The sequence below is a fragment of the Bombus impatiens genome, unplaced genomic scaffold (genome assembly GCF_000188095.3).
Source record: "Bombus impatiens unplaced genomic scaffold, BIMP_2.2 scf_0478, whole genome shotgun sequence".
Lineage (NCBI taxonomy): Eukaryota > Metazoa > Arthropoda > Insecta > Hymenoptera > Apidae > Bombus > Bombus impatiens.
In genome coordinates this window covers 926589-946103 of record NT_176897.1, presented here as the reverse complement: position 1 = coordinate 946103, position 19515 = coordinate 926589, and the positions used below count along the sequence as shown (strand labels likewise).

Genomic DNA, 19515 nt, shown 5'->3' with positions numbered 1-19515 from the left:
GGCTGGTCCCCGATTATCGTCGATCGAATCGCGATCGTTAATATCGTTACGACACGATCACGGAAAAACACGCGTTCGTGCACGATGGCGACGAGACCTTGGTCCAACGAAGGATTTTGAAACGTAAGCGCGAGGGGGCCCACCCACGGTGCTACCACGTGCTACTTGCGATGCTGAAATTTTGACTCGTGGGAGGGAATTACTCGAGTCGAGGTCTATTGACTCAGCTTGCGAGCGCCCATTCGCGGCAAAGCGTTAAGTCGCGATAACGTTGCGCAGGCATCTCAGAGATACCTACGCAGAACTTTGTTCTCATTCACTCGGCGGGGAAAGGGGTATACTTTGAATAGGATTCACGGGTGCGAATCCTAAACGATTGTAGCACCTGTCGTCGTCTTTTTCCTCGCTCAAGGCACAGAACCATCGGTTTTCGTTGCAACGACTGGTTACAGATCGATTCGGAAGCTGCTACCGATGATTAAACGTGGCGTCGTTCGAATAATCCAGCTGACGTCCGAGTTTCAAGAATTCCGAGTTATTTCAAGATAGCTTCTCGACGATTCTCTACGATTCCTCGAAACATTAGCTGTCGTACCGTTACTCGAAGACACGACAAATCGGAAGATTTTGGGGATATTCTTTCGTTTTTTTTTGGACGTGTAAATTTGGAAAATGAAAAAGTAAAGTTATTCGACTAAGAGTAAATGTTCGTATAAATCGTGTTTGTCGAAGCGTATCGTCTTTCGAGATAAGCAACCGACAAACAATCGTCGATGATCCTGTAAATTCCAAATGTTGGCAAAACTGGCGCCGTTTTCATCTTCCGTAACATAACGAGTTATCCAACGTTGCTTTCGAAGATATCGGTAAGTCCACACGGTTCCGTCCACTGACGCATTGCAGTCGGTTGTTATCAACGTCGATGTATTGGTGCGCCCGGGCGGAGAGGCGTGGGACGTTATCGGCGACGATAGCGCGGCTATATATAAAGCGGCTGGTTCGTCGTTGACATTAGTTCCACGTTCGTTGCAGCCTTTTCGCAACAGACGGCTTCCTCTTGTTCTTCGACTGCCTTTCTTCTCCCTTCTCTGTGCAACGCTGCGCGCTCTCTGTCTATCAGTCTTTGGCTCTTGAGTTACTCGACGAGGATCATCGATACGCGTCTGCGCCAGTAGTCGACCACCGTGGTACGCGATTCATCGACGTCCCTGGGGGGTAACTCCGACCACCTGATCATCGACGCGTCACGCTGCCAACCGGAGCCGAGATCTTCGCTCCGAGATAAAGAGGGAAGTCGAGGCAGAGAGATCGAACGACGAGATACGAGGAAAGAGAAACGAAAAGATGGAGGCGACGTTGTACTAGCGTCAACAGGAACCGATCTGTGGAACGTTTGACGGACCAGCGGTAGGCTGTCAGAGGGGGCTGTTCCGTGCGCCACGGAAGCCTCAAGTCGATTCGATCGGGCTTGCAAATCGAATCGGTGGTATCGTTCGGCGAAAGCGACGGCCTCCACGAGGAAAGGGTGCTCGCGTTTGATGAGTCTGTCACGGGCCAGCCTAGTTATGTTCTCGATCGAGTACAGCAAACAATTCCTGAGCTACCGTATACTCAAGTCGAACCGGTTCAAGTACATCTGACGATACGGACTCGGACTAAGTGTGATAAAAGTGTGCGCGCTACGGCGAAAGTGTGTATGTGAGCGTACTGTGCCGTGCTCGACTTGTCGTTGGCGACGGTGTTCAGGAAAAGGAATCGAAAGCGCGACCAGGTTCGAAAGAGAGTCCACGAGGATACGGCAAGACCTGGAAAGTCTTGTTCACGATTTTCATCGATGCGCCGATCGTTCTCTCGGTTCGTTACGAATTGAGATAAACGAGACGTCACCTTCGAAACTCGTTGATAAGACGACATTTTCGAAGGCGTTCGAGGTCGCGATTCGAGGAAAGGACGATTCCGATCAACGGGTGGCACGAGTCGATCACAGCCAGATAGATATAGGCAGCCGATGAAACAAAATTACGTTCCTAAAACTTACGTATTTCCTTTCCATCCTACAAATCCGTTCCAAATTCTATCAAATAGTCTATCAAAGTGAACGCGATAGTTGTTCGATTTTTCCGATCCTTTCTCACCTAAGTTCTCGTTGATCCAGACGACGTACACGGCGAACCGGTATCAGGAAAATTTGCACGTTTTTCGATCAAATTGGCGAGTTCCTCGACATAACGAAATTAAAGGCAACAGATAAATACAAGAAAGAATAAACATGATCGTTTACGTTCCGGGTAGAATGCCAAGCCACGTTGGTCCGTACGGCTCTGTTCGCTATCCGGGCACGCTGCTAGGAGTGGTGCCGGGTTTTTACAGCCCGATTTCCGGTTACTCGACCAGCCCAAACCCCAGCTACTACGAGAGCCTCAGCCTGCAACAACAAGCACCGCTGGACCTTCCGGTTTGGCCACGAAGCATGCCGATCGAGGAAGAACTCGCAACTTCCCCGTCGGCCGTGATACCGGGTTTGGGAGTCTCGCCGGATGGTTTGGCAAACGGTGGACCACCTAGTCCAGCTCACAGCGACTCGGACGCCTCCAATTCCAGCTTGGAACTTGGCTCCATTCGACGCGGCGAAAATGCTCAACTAAAATGCAGGTAAATTGTACACCGCTATTTCCATTCTAAAATAGTCCTAAGCTAGAGTTTCGTAACAAATTTTCAGAGACAGTTCGAGACGCTGTTCGTTCGAATAGTAAAGATATTTTGCCAACACCTAGTGTCGTTACCGTACGCTCGTCCGGAACGGAATTTACGAATACGCGATCGTTATCTGAATCGAACGCGGGTATGTCAGAGCCGACCGAGTCTGAAACGCCTGTTTATTTTCGGTTGTGCATCTCGTTATCAGAAAAATAGCCTGATGCGCAATTACGTTTTCTTTCGCTCGTTCTTCGCCCGAACGACTCGCTTCGAGCGACTGTTCACACGAAGAACGGTTTTAGTCTACGATGGTCACCGGACGATGAGTTTCTACGCGAAACGCGCGCAATTCACGCGCAACTCTCTTAAGTGACGCTAATTTATCCGTGGCGCGCGCGCGCGGTTACGTTCGCAGCACGCGTCCCATTCCAGTTCTAACCAGTTTCCCGTATCCGTCGCGATATCAAACGGCATTCTGCTCTTTTTCCACATCTTTTCTTCTCTTTCTTTGCCCTCCCCTTCCCGCTAGATTCGACCGAGACTCTAAGAGTTGTCTAGCATCTCTTCGATCGAAATTCGCGCGAATCGATCGAGGGAAACACCTTATCGCGCGAGTTTCACAAACTCGAACAAGAATCCAGCAAGCGAGAACCGCAAGTTGGAAAAAAGAAAAAAAAAGACAAAGTATAAAAATAAGTAACGCCAGCGGGGGGAGGGGATAGCGAGATATCGGAGCGGTTAACGAATCTAAGTGATTACAATACTAGAAACAAATGTCAAATTTCGATAACCCTGAAACAACGATAAGCGATTACACGGTAAGATGGTATTCAGCTTCGTCGAGAAGATTTCGGCTGGCGAAACGGTGCGATCGTTTATCGCGTCAACAACTCGTTACGTGCTCGCGCTTTGCATGTGGTAGCCTCGTGCACTCGGGAATGCCTGCTTTGTTATCAGCGTGGCAATCGTGGACGATGTTGTCGTCGCATCGTTGTAATTGCGACGCTCGTACGCGTCACACGCCGAATCTTTCGTTTTCCTTGAAATTCGATAAACGCTGAATTTTCCGTGAATTCGCGGGATCGCGAACGTGAGTCTGATAAAAACGAGAAAATTCTACCGGCGATTACGCGAGTATGTAAGAGCGGTTCCGAGGGATTAGCTGGCGTCGCCTTGATCCACAACCTTTTACGCGAGCATATCGTTCACGGATGCAACGTCGTTTGCTGTGATAGTATCAAAGCCCATGTGTCCAGATAAACTGGTGTCAAGCGACGCCAATTGCACAACGGACGGAATTGGTATCAATTGGTCGGTTGAACGGATGTTCTTGGCGTAAATCGCGCGTCGATATTTCAACCGAACGCCCGCGTCGCGTCGTTTCAATCCCACTATTTACGTTTATGTACGTCGACTCTGGTTCACGTGATAGCATGCTACTGGCGGCGCAACCTTGAAAACCAGGGAACAACTCGAGTCGATCTCGAAGCGAACGAGACTTTTCGTAGGTTTCACGAGCGTTTCTCTCGAGTTCGAAGCGTAGGGATACAGCGACGCGCGAATCGATCGAACGATCAAGATGCACGGGGCGACCCTTCTCGCGCGTGTTGGTTATATTTAGAAATTCCCGGTATATGAGCGACAGGGTGAATAAGTAATATAAATAGATCGATTGACGGGAAGAATACAAGATTCGAGATATTGGCCTTAAACGATAATCATCTTATGAACGGCACGATTGATGGGAACGATCCAGCGATCAAAGATCAATAGCCCTAAACGTTTCGCGACTATTCCCGTGCGATCGCTTAATACGTAGTTACTTACGTTCCCGATGCTGACGGACGACACAGCGAGTCGAATTAAAATCGTACTGGCGAGACCAAAGGCTAACGCGTCTTGCTCCAATTCGCAGATGGCAAAATTGTGGTCGTTGGTTCACATCCTTGGAACAGCTGGCAGGACACGTTGCGCGACTTCATGCTGCGCCCGGACCACGTGGTCTTTTTTACTGTGGCTGGGAAGGGTGTGCCAGAGGTGAACGTGGATTTAACGCCAGGTAAAACCTTCTTCTTATTTTTCTAGAATTTAAAACCGATCGAGTTTCGAGTTTCGAGTTTTACCTCGCTACTTCTTTCGTTATCCAGGTACAAGATGCTGGTGCACGTTCGAACGCACACGAACGAGAAACCGCATCACTGTTTCCAATGCGACAAAAGCTTCAGCAGAGCGGAAAACCTGAAGATTCACGCTCGTTCTCATACCGGTGAACGCCCTTACGTCTGCCCCGTTGAAGGCTGCAACAAAGCTTACTCCAACTCCTCGGACAGGTTCAAGCACACCAGAACTCACGCCGTGGACAAGCCTTACTGCTGCAAGGTACCTGGCTGTCCCAAGAGGTACACCGATCCTTCCTCCCTGCGTAAACACGTGAAAACCTACAGACACTACGTGAATAATAACGACAAGGTGCAAGAGAAAAGTTTCGAGGAAAACAATTCACAGGAGAAGGCGAGATTCGATACCGTAACGCCGGAGAAGCAGAGCAGCAGTACCCATTCCGAGTCGTCCGACAAGAAGGACAGCAGCATCGAGAGCAGCGTATCAGGGTCTAGTCCAAAGGCCAGCAACAGCTTCGAGGAGCAAAGGAATTTCGTCGAGTGGAATAACATGTACAACCTGCAAGATCAGCGCAAGGAACAGGAGCACATCACGCCGAGAAAGACCTACGAACAAGAAGTGAAGATCTATCCGAGAATTTACGACGAGAGTTACATAATACCGGACAGAATTCAGGTGAATCCCATGTACGTATCCAACAACCCGATCATCAAGGAGAGCCCACCTCAATCGGTTCAGTCGGTCTCGCCTCGGACCAGTCCGCACCATGTCCCCGACACGTTGCCTCATATCGGAATGCAGTCGACGCCCATCAAAATCGAGGAACCCATCGAATGCCCCAGTAAGGTCAGCACGGTCGATTACAGGAACATCGAGTCGATTATTAACAGCACGCCCTGCAAAAAGGAAAACGTCGTTATTTGCGATCCAGTGAGACATTCTGTGATAAAACGAGCGGAAGACCTGAAAATGGAGGTCGAGCAAATACCGACCAAGGAGGATATGTGCAAAGACACCACCGATTGCTGTTGTCGTCACAAGTGTTGCGTGCACAGTAACGACAATATCTTGGAGAAAACGAAGATCCTGTCGGATTTAATCCTCAAGACGCAGAATCCTCTGTTCAGACACCTGTTGGGTACGGTGGATCTGCAATACGGATTACAGAATATGTGGGGCAACATTGTGGACACGAACAATACATGCGGACAAGATCTTCGAGTTAAGAACGAGAATGTGGTTGAGATGGAGCAGGATCTTCCATTGGATTTGACAATCAATAAATAAGGAGAATTTTTCACATCGTATCGAAGTTAGCGTTGCAACGAGTAAAATTAGAACGCTCAGAACTATGTAGGTATATTTTTCTCGCAACGAATCGATGAATTTTTTGAAATTCTGGAGAAGCCTTAAACTACCGACCGTGGCCAGGGTTCGAACATCTTCGAGGCCGTCCTGGAATCGAGTGCCTCGAGTCTTAGATCGTAACGTCTTATTCGGTATTTTCTATAAATCCAGGGCGACTTTGAACATTGGAGAATTTGAATTTCTACTCGGGCCATGGTTATTACTTCCGTCATTTTACGTCAAATTAGTCTTTCGAGATTAGCGAGGCTGCGTAAAACGTTTGAGGATTGTTAGTTTTGCCTAGTTTATTCGATTCGATGATAACTAAAAAACTATAAAAGTTGATTAATACTAGAGGCAGATAAAGGTTGATAAAATGTATCGGTTTGAAGGAAGGTTTGTTGTTGGCGAAAAGAAAGTTGTCCGTTTTCGTTAGACTGTGAAGCCAAATATATTGTAATACGTTAATGTCTGTCGAACGATGAAGTTAGACGAAGCAGAGATAGTTTGATATCGAATGAGGTTTGCTCAATCTTAATTCGTTAATAACTCCTTTAGCAACGTAATTAGAAGAGTCTCAGATTTAGATTTACGGGTAGTTCGAACGATCGTCTAGAACGAAATCATCGTCGATACCTGTATATACACACGTTAAACCAAAACCTAACAAACAAAATAGAGTAAAGTAAATGAGAACATACGTGTTTCATAAAACTCCCAAGTAATATTACGGTCAAACGACCGCTGTATCATAATGTGTCTGAAAAAAGTGATCCGATATGTAATGTTCAACATCTATGTATAATATGTATATAAAGTTGTATTATGTATAAGGTATTCAAGATGTTAGACGTATGAAGGAAAATACTGCGATGAGAAAAGCGTGTTTAACGACATTAAACTATTCAATAAAAACATTATTTATGTAAAAAATGTTTATTCTTTTCTTAGCACATAACAAGTTTTGTCTTACCCTCGATGTCGGAAGTATTGTATAACCGCATTTTTGATAACATCAGCAAAACGGTCACGTCTATAAAAAACTTCTCTCTTGTTAAATATCGCCAAAACAGGTTGGTTCGATATTGACACCACTCATTTAATACGTGGGAAATTATCATAATTGATAAACGTTATCTTCGAGCAAAATAAAGTTTAACATCGTAAAGACACGTGTTTAACTCATAATAAAAAAAATCAATAGTAGCAGTTAGGAAGTAGATTCAGAATGAATATGGCATCGATTTTACGGAGGTGCAGCGTCTCTGTTAGCTGGATTTACAATCTTATTATCGGCGATAATAATGACCATATCTCTTTAAATAGGTTGACAAAAATACGCAAGAAAATTGCGTTGCTATATATAATTCTCACGATATATTATGACTCATTAAGAGTTCAGACATGCCGTCTTTAATGATTTTCAAACTTTCTAGATCGGAGTTTATCGTTGCTATAAGTTGTGCCATGCCCTGTTGCTCCATTGTTAGGTACTAATAAAAAAAAAAGCACCGATTACGTATGTAGTCTGCGATAACTTTTTCGTAAACATTTTCTTTACGTACCGCTTTTATGTCATCCTGTGCTATGGGGTCCATCGCATACCTTTCCTGATTTTGTGTGTCTATATGATTTCTCATTCTCAATTGAGAAAGCATTTCACTAATTCTACCTTTGAACTGAGTTGGAGCGCTAACTTGGGAATGCATAGATTCGAACCTACGTGTTAGAACTTCTTCCTCTGGTTGCAGAGACAACCCAACTTTACGTGTAATTTCTTGACGTACCAGTACCTAAAGAAATATTTAAATATATAAATTGAATGTATGCTAATTGAAATAATTACCAGGAAGTACATTTACATACCTGCAACACCCTGTGTTGTAGTTCTAACAGAGTCCTCCGATGTTCCTTTAATCTAGCTTGTATCGCCGTATGTTGTCTCTGTAATCTTTGTATTTCATCAGCCGCCATGTCTAGGAAATTTCTATGCCTTGTTGTTTCTTCTTCTTGACACTTTAACCTGTGTTTAACTTGTTGGAAGCCGATCATTGGCACAGGTATATAAAGTTCTGGATTGGGATTGTCCAGTTGAGCCTGTTTCCATAATCGTGGATCGATTGAACAAGGCGGATTGTCTAAGTATTCCTTAAGCTGTGCAGGATCTAATTTTACTAAAGGTAACATATCTTCTACACCATTTTGCACTAATTGTTGCTTTTGCATCGGTTGCGATAAATACGCAACTAACTCGCTGGCAGGGATTTTTCTTGGAGCTCCAGTAATTCCTTTTTCAGTGATAAAAATGGTCACCTGACTTTTGTCTTCTCCAGTTGCTTTAATATTGTCTATTGTAAGCGATAAATTCGGTTTATTTCCCAAAATATTATTCATAAAACCGATCAATTGTGCCTCGCCCTCTTTAACATCCTTTTTCTTTTTATTGAAACAGAGTACTACCAGACCGTCGTTGTTATCAGCATCGGGCATCCGACTGTACCCGATAGCTTTGAATCTACATAGTGGATTTTCTTGATTAAGCTCTATAGGTGGAGCATTCATATAATAATAAGCTTTTCCAGTTCCCCATAAAGCTTGTATGAGGTTCCATCTCGCGATAATATTGTCACGTTCATCGTTATATAACTGGCAATTAAATACGGCATTGTATAACGCTTCGGATATGGTATTAACGGGCTGTTGCTGCTGTTGTTGTTGTTGCTGAAACTGTTGTTGAGTCTGTGCTAACCCAGATCCAAACCCCGCAAATCCTGTACCTGCATAGATAATTTAATCTGAGTAAAAAATACGTTGATAAGTAAAGGAATGGCGCAGCTACCACCAACCTGTACCAAAACCACCAAAGCCAGTGGTTGTAGTTGTTGCCGTTGGTTTTGTGCCGAAAGCACCAAAACCTGTAGATGTACCAAAAGTAGGGGCTGTACTTGTAGTACCAAATCCTCCAAAGAGGGAAGGCGCAGAGGTGGTTGTTGTAGTCCCAAATCCACTGAAACCGCCAAAGCCTAAAGAGGATGTCGTAGTGGTTCCAAATGTACCGAATCCAGTGGTAGAGGCTGGTGTGCTACCAAAAGTAGAAGTGGTGCCGAATGCAGTACCCGATGAAGCAGGCGTACCAAACACTGGAGTAGTTCCAAAACTAGTAGCAGAAGCAGCAAAAGTAGGTGCCGAGGCAAAACCACCTGTCGCTGTGTTGCCAAAACCAGTTGCAGCTGGCGTACCAAAAGTGGTACCACTTCCAAATCCTCCTGTTGCTGGAGTTGAAGAGGAACCGAAGAGACTTGGTGCTGAGGTAGCCGGTGTACTAAATCCAAAAGATGGCGTTCCAAACCCTGAAAAAGTGTTTGATTTCAATATTTAATAACGATACAGCATATAACTAAATAAGCAATATATATAGAAACGAGATGTTCGAGGTACATAAATACATCGGTTATAAAAAAATGTAAAGATATACATATATATATATATATATTATGAAGTTGTACAATTTTCTTACTGAAAAGTTGACTTTTGTTTTTACTGATTTGAAACTGCTTCAAGTAGAAAAACTAGTATATGACAGAAATGTCTTGCACCAGATCGCAATAATAATTTGCGCTGTATTCGTTCGTAAAGTTTAACTACACGCGTTCAAACGCATCGAAAAAATCATATAATTCGTGTTCACATGATAAAAATTTATTAAAAGTTCCTGAATTATAGATAATTGCATAGCAAAAGACAATATGTCGTATATAAATGAGCAAAATCAGGTAAGGCTGTTAATAAAGCAAAAATATAGTGAAAATCTAATTCGACTAATGAAATTAAATAGGGAGGCAAATATGGACAACTTGCTAAAAAATTATTAAAGATAGCTTCAATATCTGGTAGGAAGGTTGCACTTCGTCATGTTGGTGAACCTATCGATTATTCTACTGAATTGTTGCACGAATTTGGTACTACAGATATAACAATTGGAGTATGTTTTAGAACTTTTTTATACATATTATTACATTCTATATTATAGCATAAATTATAACATGTTCCATTGCAATTTGCAAAGGACGTTACAGCAGATGTTATGATAACAACAATGGGTAAAATTCCAAGTGAAATGTTTTACTTAGAGGATACAGTTGCTACCGTAGTTCCACAGAGAATACAAGAAACATCTACATTTGCAAAAGCTATTGTGGCAACGCAAGAGTATTATCGACCAACGGAGTCCTCCAGCCATTCGCCGGTCTTAATTGCTTTATTAACCGCTCTTTTTATAATATTGTTATTATGCTGTATTACGGCATGTATCGTAACTAAGTCGAAGAGGAGAAATAATTTCTTTGGGAAGGGAAGCATGGAATGCGAACCAGGATGTACAGGACTGAATCAGCCTCTGCTAGGAAAACTTTCAACCACTACAAATAAAACCAGCATTAGCTCTTTGAGAAATTAAAACTGATTTTGACACTAACTTGCATAAAACTTGCAATAACTTTTTATCGAATAAAACACAGTCTTGAGGAATTATTAACGTGCGACGTAAAAATGTAATGCAAGCTGATTATATTACGAGTAGGCATTGTGATGAAACAACACATTGAAAAGTGGAGTGTTCTTCGAATTGATATTCCAAGAATATCTACAAAGACAAGTTTTGGAAAAATTATAAGACATATGATAGATTTCGGACCAATGGAAAATACAAAATGATAACTTTAATGAAAATACGTTTGAAAAGGTCACATGTAACTATAGAACGAGCGAAATGTGACTTAACCTATAAACTAGACAACTTACCCGGTTTTACTGGTGTCGCCGTAGTGGAAGCCGTTGCACCAAAGCTAAACGCAGGAGCGGGTGTCGAAGTTGTTCCTCCGAATCCCGTACCAAATGACATTTCTCAAATTAAACTAAATTTAACGTATTACGAAAACAGTATTTACCGCGCGCGCCTTATAATTTCGTATAAGCGACAATGTAACGAATATGGCGGCTGACATGCGCCGCGAATACGAATTTCCGTTTTGGTGCAGACACGATGTCACGTGATCATGCTGATTATTCAAATCACAATACGCGGCAAAATCATGCCCTTAAATTGTAACTAAGTTTATTTGATTTTTTAATACAATTGTATTTCATTTGTACTACATATTTTTCATAATCGCCATATGGATCTATGATGTATTAAATATACGTATTTCTTTAGAGAATCATACGTGTCGTCCCCTAATATCTCTCAAACAAAGTTCGTTTGGTTTCCTGGAAACTTTTTAAAGTTCACGATAGTAAAATTGCGATGCATTCACGCGAATTAAATACTTCCGATTTTAAATTCGAAAGCACATTGTTTCGATTATGTAACTGTAACACAGCAAAGATCCGTGAACGATTAATGGATTCGAGAGCGAACGCTTTTCCGATAAGCGCAGGGTTATCAATAACAGATACAATATGAATTTTTAACGAATTTTATAATTTAAAAACTTAAAAATAAATATATCTCCATATTCTAACGTATATATATATGATACTTTCTTTAACAGTTTGATAAGACTAGTATATGTATATCGTATAATAATATAGTAGTCAAGCGCAATTCGCGCGACAGTCGATCGAAGAAATATAGTAAAAAATACGTGGATGAGCGCGATAATGAGAAACAATTCAACAGAAGTTCGTAAAATCTCTCTAAACGTCGTATATACGTGGAATGGTGAAATTGAAACGCAAATACGAAAAAGTTGTGCTTGTTCAATCTACGTTATACATACACGTAAGTCGTCTTGTGTACCGATAAAATTTGAATTGCAGTCAAATCACATTATTTTCCCATTGATAACGTGAAATAGTTTCTGAACTCAAGATTTTCAAATATTTCAACGTTCGTGTTTGTAAAATTCGAACTTAAATGAATTTAAATTTAACTTGAACTTGAATTTAAATCGTAACGTTAACTGAATTGCACATTTATAAATTCAAGGGGCTTTTCCAAGCCGCCACTCCGAAGAAATCTCATTCCGTTGAAATAATCTCTTCTATAGACGAGATATGAGTGGCAAAATAACTCATCGACGATGCAATGATAGAATTGAATTTTTATCGCTACAAACACGATTTCCGGTTTGTTTCCGATCACAAAATAAGAACATGCAGTTCCATTGGAATTACGCATGTGTACATTTAACACTAGTTTTAGAAGAGAAAGAGAAATAGAGCGCTTTGTCGCGAGCTTTTAGCCCGTTCGTACGTTCGTATTGCTTTTGTCATCCTAATCGTCGGGGCTCTTGTGTTCAGCCAACCTGGTCCGTTTCTAAAAAGAAGAATTCAAAAACGATAATCCCTCAGATATCATGCGGGGTAAACGTAGAAAGTTTCTTTGCCCATTCATAAATAATTAATATTTGATCAGACTCGAGCATCCCAGCACCTTTACATTTAGATCAGTCATCAGAGGGTGCAATCTGAAAGATTAAGCGTTTACCGGCCATAAAGCACGTCGATCCACCTCATCAAGACTCCCAAATTATTTATGAATGGCGCAATGTTTGAAGCGTTTAAATCTCGTTAGCACGTTCACTGTTTTACGTGTGTACCTTGTTGCCCGCGATCGAACACCAATTTCGCGTACCGTGCAACGTTTCGTACAATTTGGGAGCAGACTTCATGAGGTTCACATCGATTCGCTGTCTCGGAAACGACCAGGTTATCGTCTAACGAGATTTAACTGCAATCGTTGCAAATCATGCGTAGACTATGTAAAAAGATTTAGGCCTGCGGCAAACGAAACGTTCGTGATGCTTCTTACGTTTTGACTAAACGGATCGCGATTCAAATTATACAATATCCCGTAACTTAAGCGATCTTCTGTACCTCGTGTGGAACGTATATAATATTCGCGAATAAACGAAAACGTTCCTCTCTTTTATGTTTCTCTATTCGTTTCTTGGACCCGTATAAACGTGCGCGAAGAAATTCGGATCGTCGTGCATTGTCGCGTTTCGCACCAATACAATGCATGATAATAATGCACGGACAATCGAGTATTTTGCATAAAGTATTCGAAAGTCAACAGGAAATATTTTACGAAGTGTTTGGTCCGTGTTACGTAATCGGTTTATGCGACCAATGCGATTAGTGTAAATTTATCTAACCATGATTTAATTAAGAATCGATTCGTTTGATAAAACTTCTCTGTACAAATATCTGTATAATAATAAAATCTCGATAACAGGTAACGAAAAAGATCGTTGTAAACGAGAACGGCGCGATAGTCGTAGGCCAACTTGCGATCTATGATACCTAACAATATCTCGCGCGTATGCATTTGTTTTACACAGAGAGCTACTAATCGTACTACGCATACGCACACCTATTACTTTGTTTGTTATATACATACATCCAACATTTATACGTTTAGACACCGAGTACACGACACAGAGTGCGCCGCCTCGGGAGGAGGCAGCGCATCCTACGAACTATGAACTTAGAAACAAAGCTGTCTCGAGCTAACGAGTCGCCCGTTCGCATTTCAGAACTTTGGTGCGCCGTTTCCCTTTCGAAGTTTCACTAAAAATTGCAACGAGTGTCATTCGGTGTGCGATAGTATGTAACAGTACTTTGCAAAAAAGAGATAAGCAACGAGAAAATACGTCGCGTGATTCGATAGCCTCTAAAAAGAACTTCAAAGTAAACGTCGTCGTAAGAAGAGAACAACATATGTACTTTTATCCATTTAGGTCCCAGTTTCTTAAATTCGTTACGATCCAGCCAGAAAGGGCAGAAACTTAACGCACGGCGAATCTACAAGTACGATCCTGAAAACTCAAAGTCAGAAGCAGAAGCTCGAGATGATTGAGTATAAACAGAAATACCCCCACCGATTGCGCTATCCGAAGTCCCCTCGCCGGTTACGAAATCGGCGACTATCAACGAATCCTTCGGAACGTTTCCGCTGCCACCTTTCAGCGCGTCTCGCTCGGCCAACGTCTGTTTTAGAAGTTTGATCTTCTCTTCCTTCTGCAAAAGAATCGTCCATTCTTCGTAACAGCCAATCGTTGACAACTGTAATCTCGAAGCCGAACAGTGAAAAGTTTCCTTACCGCGGCGATCAGTTTCTGAAGCTCGTCGTTCTCGCTAAGCAGCTTCTGATACCTTTCCTCGTCTTCCTTCGACATGCCCACGTCCGGATTGTACTTGGATTCGGCCTTGTCTTTCGGATGCCTGATCACTTCGATCACTTTAGGCACAAAGATCAGCGCCATGCTTAAGAAACAGCAGAAAATAATGGCGAGTGCAACGAAAGCGAAATTAGCATCTTGCTGGCTGGCGATCACCATCGTCACCGGTGCTGTGATCAAACAGAGAACGACCACGTTGTATATCGACATGCCGACGTATCTGGAATCATTGATCTGTTTAACTTTGATGCTCCTCGTTTCGTACGCCAAAAACAGCCCGAATACCAGGATTATTCCTTTGTAGCTGTAAACCAAACCTGAAACAAAGACGCAGACGATGATCTTTGCTCGATGATCAAAGATAAGTTTCACGTTGATCAGCTTACCAAGCCAAATATTATTGTGTACGCTCTCGCAATGCTCTAACTCGGGTCTGATCATTGCATCGTCATCGCCAAACCAAGACGACTCCAACGGAAAGGTTTCCATCTTTCTTTGCAAAGGATCGAATACTTGCCAGGAGACTAGCAACGCTATATCCACCGCTAACAGTCCGCTTACCATCGTATACAGCTTCCACGGTTGAACTTTCTTCTGTATGGACGAAACTTTTTGTTTAGCCATGAACAACTAGAAAGAATCGAGAATACGTTAAAGTCGAGGGTCATACGAGCAGGATCTGCAAACCATGCACGGGGCGGGCACACTGCGTGACTAGAAACATTAATTAGATCGTTAATCGGTTAATCGATCGCACGTGATTACCGTGGGTGACTCTCTAAAACGATTTCAAGCAATCGAGCGCGTTGATTCGTTGTTTCCGATACTTACTTTCGCTTGATCGGCTTTCGTCTTTGTCGTGAGTCTGTGGACCCGCCACACTTTGCTAAACATCGCGCCGAACGCCAGAGTAAATCCCGTGGATAACATCCAGGATCTGGCCTGGCAGATAGCTGGATATTCCCAGGGTGCAACGAATCTACCGTCGATTCCCAACAGAAACACCGACACCAGACACGCTATCACTCCAACAAGCATTATTGTATTGCACACAGGATGTGACGACATTATAACCCTAGAAAGGGGGATACCAGCGTTCTCAAATATTTAGAGAAGAAAGAAATAAATATGGAACGAGCAGATGTACCTTCTGTGCCTGTTCCATATATTAAAAATTATTAATGCCAGCGCTATTACGATTCCCACCGAGGATATAGTTCCCATGCAAATAAACAAAGGCAACGAGACTGTCCTTAGAACGGTCTTTACGATGGTCCTATCCTGAGGTATTTTACCACCGATCCACCTTTCCATATTCCTCCAAGTCAGATTGTCGCTTTGCGTATCGTAATATCCCAACTTAACGTACTTTCCATCGACCACTTGCTCGATTTGGGTCAATGCGATTCTGTCACCTTGCGAACTAAACGCAACGTATCCCTATAGCACATACAGGATCGATTAAAGATCGGCCTCTTATTAAAGATAAAGCCTTCGTTTTATTTCTAGTTTTAGCCGAGTCACGTACAGATACCCCTAGAAACTGAGTGGAGTTGATCGCCGAGTAAATTTCGTCTGCTATCTCCTTGTTGGTGTAGGTGAAGTTCTTTAGACTCTTCCCTTGCTTACTCAGCTTCTCCATTGTTTTATTGAAAGCTGTAGTTCAAATACGAAGAATACAAAACTGTGGTAAAAATTCAACTCCTCTACGACCGGCACTTTTACGTAGCAATTCGAATTCATACCTAACGCCACCGACCAAACCGCGTCGTAAGCGAGGGGCGCTTCTTGATATCCTTCGGGGTAGTGATTGTTATCGATGTCGAAGCTGCTTTCCTTCAGCACTTTGTTTAATCTCTGCCTAAAATCCTCGGAAGTCATCCCGCTGATTGTCGTGTCGTTATTTTGATTCCACATGAGAGCCTCGGTCGTCAAGTGTCCTTCAGCCGCGCGCCTCATTTGTTCTATCGTGCACGTGATTCCCTCCGTTTCCAAGTTCTTCTCGAACCAATTATCCTCGTACCAACCGATGAAGAACCACACGTAACTTTTGCCGTAGAGATTCTGATGATACAATTCGCAGAGAACTCTTCTCGCGGCCACCACGTAGAACAAACCGACGATGATTCTGGCATCTTGGCGACGCAGATTTCTCACCGCGTCCGACGGGTCGGACAGGAAGCTCTGACGCGTAACTATCTCTATTCCTGCTTCCTTGCAACGTGCCTCTAAATCTTCTACGGTCTATAAACATAGGGGAAAACAGAACGATAAATTACCATGTTCGAAGGTTTCGATGGATTTGTGCGAGAGTGAGATGTTACAGATATGAACACTTCTTCGGCTTGCTGCAAGATTGCCACTCGAGACCAGCCAAATTTTTGCAGCAGTTTAATTCTCGTGGGATTGTGCACCGTGGCTGACGGGTGTGTCCTGAAAAGTGTCGGGAACCGATTTCGATCCGACAACGCAGGAGATGATGCACCGTAACACAACTAAAGACGACACGAGTCAGTTTCCTTTTCGTATCCGTTTATTTAAATAACAAATTTCATCGACACTCACCACTACCAGGTTCCACATCTTCGCTGCTTCAGCGACGGTCGTACATACCGTACTACATCCGGCTAACAACATTAATTTGTGTGGTTTATAGTATAATAAATTGTACATCACCGAGGCACCGAGTCCTGGCTCGCACTGAAACGACGATATAATCAATTAACGAAGTTCCTCCGTCGTGATTTCCCTACGGTGCTTCTCAAACTTCTCGACAAACATTTTGTATACCTCGCTATCGTTCGAGTGAAGCTTCAGTATGAATCCAGGTAACAAATTTTTTTCACGGTTAACATCGTCTAGAGCCAGGTTCACTGCTGGCATGCAAGCCTGTTGAACGAAGTATACGTTGACCGATGCAACTTTTATACATTTAGGAAAGAATAAAAATTAATACTCGCCTGGCCACCCTGCCATCCACCCTTTCCTCGTATGGGAAAAATGCCACCGATATGCAACACATTGTCGGCGTCGTCGGGAGGTAACGAACCGCCGATCGCTCCCGTCAACGTTAAAAATATAACAAGCCCTATCATCACGTCGTTTGCCAAATTTTGTCATTTATTCGATCGAGCAGGCTTAAACCTTCTATACTTTCTGTTTGCCCTACGACACACCCCAACAGCACGATGCCGAGTATCGTAATTTCTTTACGTGAATCACAGCCATCGTCGTTGACCGCTGATCGTTTTCGAACGAGAATCACTGATCCGTGAAACGATGATTTTACCACCGTTCGGGACTTTGCGAACGGAGAGCGATACACTCGAGGGAATGTTCCGATATTCTCGGTGTCCCTAACGAAACGCGACGTACGCGGCATTAAAATCGTGTGTTCGCGTTCTCCATCGCGTTCGCCCGGTCTCGACGCTCCCCCCTGCGCGATACGCCGTGAAATTTCGCGTGCGAATGAATTTACCGAAGACGGAGAGGAGTTCGCGTGAGCTTTCTATTGATTTCATCCCGGCTTTCAAGGATCGTAGTGGGGATAGGGTGGCTCTGTGCCCTAGGTTTCTTCTAGAAGATCGATATATAAACGATTAGACCTTACGGTTCACTCGTGACCGAAGGTCACGTTGAAAATCGAATTTTCAGATTTTCCGTGCTTTTAAAAAGACGAGCGATCGCCCGTTACCGAGATGATTACCAGAGATTTCGAATTGAGGTGCACTAGCGACCATTTTGGTTCGGTCGGTAAAATCGCATCAGGCAATGACGTTGTTATGATCCCGTTATGAAGTGCCCTAAACAGTTCGTGTTGTCGCAACGTGTGGAGTTCGTCGTTGTAAATAAAGGGCTGTTAATTTTTATTTGAAGTAATGGCAGCACAGCGAGCATTGCCACAAAGCAAGGAGGCTTTGTTAAAGTCTTATACAACGAGATTAAAAGAGGATGTGAAATCCATGTTGGAGAATTTCGAAGGTATACTATATAACCTCACTATTTGCGCGGTACATAAGAATAAGAGAATCGATGGTTTTTTTTAATGAAAAACGATGTTACGTTATGCAAGTATAACAACCTATTGTTCGATGGATATTTTCGTTGAACTTAAACGATTGGTTTTATTCAATATACTAATGATATTTAAAACCTAACCTCTAATTACTCGCGAACGTTCAGTTAGTTCGATTGTTATTTTACAGAGATTGTAAAGCTAGCGAAAGGAGAAAGCGATTCCCAATTATCTCGGATGACACAATGCGAACAAGATACGTATGAAATGCACGTCAGGGCGGCGAATATCGTTCGCGCGGGAGAATCCCTGATGAAGCTAGTTTCCGATATAAAGCAATATTTGATACTCAACGATTTCCCATCTGTGAACGAAGCCATAGCACAAAATAGTAAATTATTCAGGACGAAACAAGCAGAATGCGATCAAAAGTTAGCGTCCTTGCGAGACGACATGGCCGCCGATTTATACGATTTGGAAGAGGAATATTACACGTCGATATACAAATAACACAAACTTCGGTTAGGTTTTTCAAGGATGTACAGTTGCGTATTTGTCTGGACCACGAATTCACCGAAATGTGATTTATTTGTTCAATAAACTGTATATATTTATTTAAATAAATAAGAATAGTTTTGATAGTACATTCTTACTTCTTAATTGGGAGCCTGACGAGACACGCGAAAAAGATAGGCTTGACGATATAATAATTCGGGCATACTTGTTTCATTTTATTACTTGAGTACCTTAATAACACACAGACGATACATCACACAATACTTCTAACTGGTAAGTATACTCAATAAGGTAATTGTGGATTCAAGCTTCGGATAATGATAACGATAATAAGAATAATGAGAGTAATCATAATCATAAGAAGAACAATAAGAATAATCTTAGGATAATACTATTTCCTTCTTTTTAATCCTTTACTTGAACGACGATGCCTCTCCATACTGTACAGCAATAATTTACAGAAATAATACGGAGTTCCCTCGACCGGAGCAGCGAGATTACCGACATCGATTCGCAATCAATCGACCGATTGGGTTAAACGCAAAAACGCGTGCTATTAGAATTTGGAATGTTTCGTCCGTCGTAATCTCGCTCACTCCGATACGTAGTACATACTGCGAAAATACAAACTGAGCG

General features: G+C 42.7%; 5 protein-coding genes across 12 annotated transcripts; 3 read left to right on the top strand and 2 right to left on the bottom strand.

The window, feature by feature from the left end:
• Positions 1 to 999: 999 nt before the first annotated feature.
• On the top strand, positions 1000 to 7066 carry LOC100749840 (zinc finger protein ZIC 1). Its single transcript, XM_003490759.4, has 3 exons — positions 1000 to 2652; positions 4613 to 4756; positions 4845 to 7066. Exons 1-3 carry the CDS (start codon positions 2270 to 2272, stop codon positions 6103 to 6105), a joined length of 1788 nt encoding a protein of 595 aa, XP_003490807.1. The 5' UTR covers positions 1000 to 2269; the 3' UTR covers positions 6106 to 7066.
• A 19-nt stretch (positions 7067 to 7085) lies between these two features.
• Positions 7086 to 11164, bottom strand: LOC100749719 (nuclear pore complex protein Nup54). Of its 2 annotated transcripts, none has more exons than XM_012387608.3 (6): positions 10966 to 11164; positions 9012 to 9518; positions 8032 to 8942; positions 7731 to 7958; positions 7304 to 7658; positions 7086 to 7269 (listed from the first exon to the last, which is right to left on the bottom strand). In XM_012387608.3, the coding sequence occupies exons 1-5, from the start codon at positions 11063 to 11065 to the stop codon at positions 7536 to 7538; spliced, it is 1869 nt and encodes a 622-aa protein (XP_012243031.1). In that variant the 5' UTR covers positions 11066 to 11164; the 3' UTR covers positions 7086 to 7269; positions 7304 to 7535. The 2 variants fall into 2 exon arrangements, with proteins under 2 accessions (XP_012243031.1, XP_012243032.1); XM_012387609.3 differs by having other exon boundaries at positions 9012 to 9515.
• LOC112213104 lies at positions 9685 to 10957 on the top strand. Its single transcript, XM_024368756.2, has 3 exons — positions 9685 to 9938; positions 10001 to 10147; positions 10232 to 10957. Exons 1-3 carry the CDS (start codon positions 9912 to 9914, stop codon positions 10619 to 10621), a joined length of 564 nt encoding a protein of 187 aa, XP_024224524.1. The 5' UTR covers positions 9685 to 9911; the 3' UTR covers positions 10622 to 10957.
• Positions 11165 to 11253: 89 nt separating the features above from the next.
• On the bottom strand, positions 11254 to 18007 carry LOC100749360 (gamma-aminobutyric acid type B receptor subunit 1). 7 transcript variants are annotated; one of them, XR_004461990.1, is made up of 13 exons: positions 17309 to 18007; positions 17139 to 17237; positions 16914 to 17048; positions 16673 to 16843; positions 16094 to 16592; positions 15877 to 16004; positions 15496 to 15788; positions 15180 to 15423; positions 14735 to 14978; positions 14271 to 14665; positions 14049 to 14187; positions 13894 to 13985; positions 11254 to 12481 (listed from the first exon to the last, which is right to left on the bottom strand). XR_004461990.1 is itself a non-coding variant. In XM_033321662.1 (13 exons), exons 1-12 carry the CDS (start codon positions 17441 to 17443, stop codon positions 13928 to 13930), a joined length of 2526 nt encoding a protein of 841 aa, XP_033177553.1. In that variant the 5' UTR covers positions 17444 to 18007; the 3' UTR covers positions 11254 to 12481; positions 13894 to 13927. The 7 variants fall into 7 exon arrangements, 6 of the variants coding, with proteins under 6 accessions (XP_033177553.1, XP_012243030.1, XP_033177552.1 ...); XM_033321662.1 differs by having other exon boundaries at positions 13894 to 13971; XM_012387607.3 differs by having other exon boundaries at positions 11254 to 13985.
• Positions 18008 to 18098: 91 nt separating this feature from the next.
• On the top strand, positions 18099 to 19007 carry LOC100749247 (mediator of RNA polymerase II transcription subunit 22). Its single transcript, XM_003490755.4, has 2 exons — positions 18099 to 18329; positions 18554 to 19007. The coding sequence occupies exons 1-2, from the start codon at positions 18227 to 18229 to the stop codon at positions 18871 to 18873; spliced, it is 423 nt and encodes a 140-aa protein (XP_003490803.1). The 5' UTR covers positions 18099 to 18226; the 3' UTR covers positions 18874 to 19007.
• The last annotated feature ends 508 nt before the right edge of the window (positions 19008 to 19515 follow it).

Excerpts from the sequence above, each read along its gene's own strand:
- LOC100749719 (XM_012387608.3), bottom strand. The coding sequence starts at position 11,065 with ATGTCATTTGGTACGGGATTCGGAGGAACAACTTCGACACCCGCTCCT. Across the intron at positions 9,519-10,965 it reads GGCGACACCAGTAAAACCGG|CAGGGTTTGGAACGCCATCT; the intron begins GTAAGTTGTCTA and ends CAAACACTTTTT. Across the intron at positions 8,943-9,011 it reads CTTTGGTGGTTTTGGTACAG|GTACAGGATTTGCGGGGTTT; the intron begins GTTGGTGGTAGC and ends TTATCTATGCAG.
- LOC100749840 (XM_003490759.4), top strand. The coding sequence starts at position 2,270 with ATGATCGTTTACGTTCCGGGTAGAATGCCAAGCCACGTTGGTCCGTAC. Across the intron at positions 2,653-4,612 it reads AATGCTCAACTAAAATGCAG|ATGGCAAAATTGTGGTCGTT; the intron begins GTAAATTGTACA and ends TCCAATTCGCAG. Across the intron at positions 4,757-4,844 it reads GAACGTGGATTTAACGCCAG|GTACAAGATGCTGGTGCACG; the intron begins GTAAAACCTTCT and ends TTCGTTATCCAG.
- LOC112213104 (XM_024368756.2), top strand. The coding sequence starts at position 9,912 with ATGTCGTATATAAATGAGCAAAATCAG. Across the intron at positions 9,939-10,000 it reads ATATAAATGAGCAAAATCAG|GGAGGCAAATATGGACAACT; the intron begins GTAAGGCTGTTA and ends GAAATTAAATAG. Across the intron at positions 10,148-10,231 it reads CTACAGATATAACAATTGGA|GACGTTACAGCAGATGTTAT; the intron begins GTATGTTTTAGA and ends CAATTTGCAAAG.
- LOC100749247 (XM_003490755.4), top strand. The coding sequence starts at position 18,227 with ATGGCAGCACAGCGAGCATTGCCACAAAGCAAGGAGGCTTTGTTAAAG. Across the intron at positions 18,330-18,553 it reads CATGTTGGAGAATTTCGAAG|AGATTGTAAAGCTAGCGAAA; the intron begins GTATACTATATA and ends GTTATTTTACAG.
- LOC100749360 (XM_012387603.3), bottom strand. The coding sequence starts at position 17,443 with ATGATAGGGCTTGTTATATTTTTAACGTTGACGGGAGCGATCGGCGGT. Across the intron at positions 17,238-17,308 it reads GTGGATGGCAGGGTGGCCAG|GCTTGCATGCCAGCAGTGAA; the intron begins GCGAGTATTAAT and ends TTCGTTCAACAG. Across the intron at positions 14,666-14,734 it reads ACACAATAATATTTGGCTTG|GTTTGGTTTACAGCTACAAA; the intron begins GTAAGCTGATCA and ends TCTTTGTTTCAG.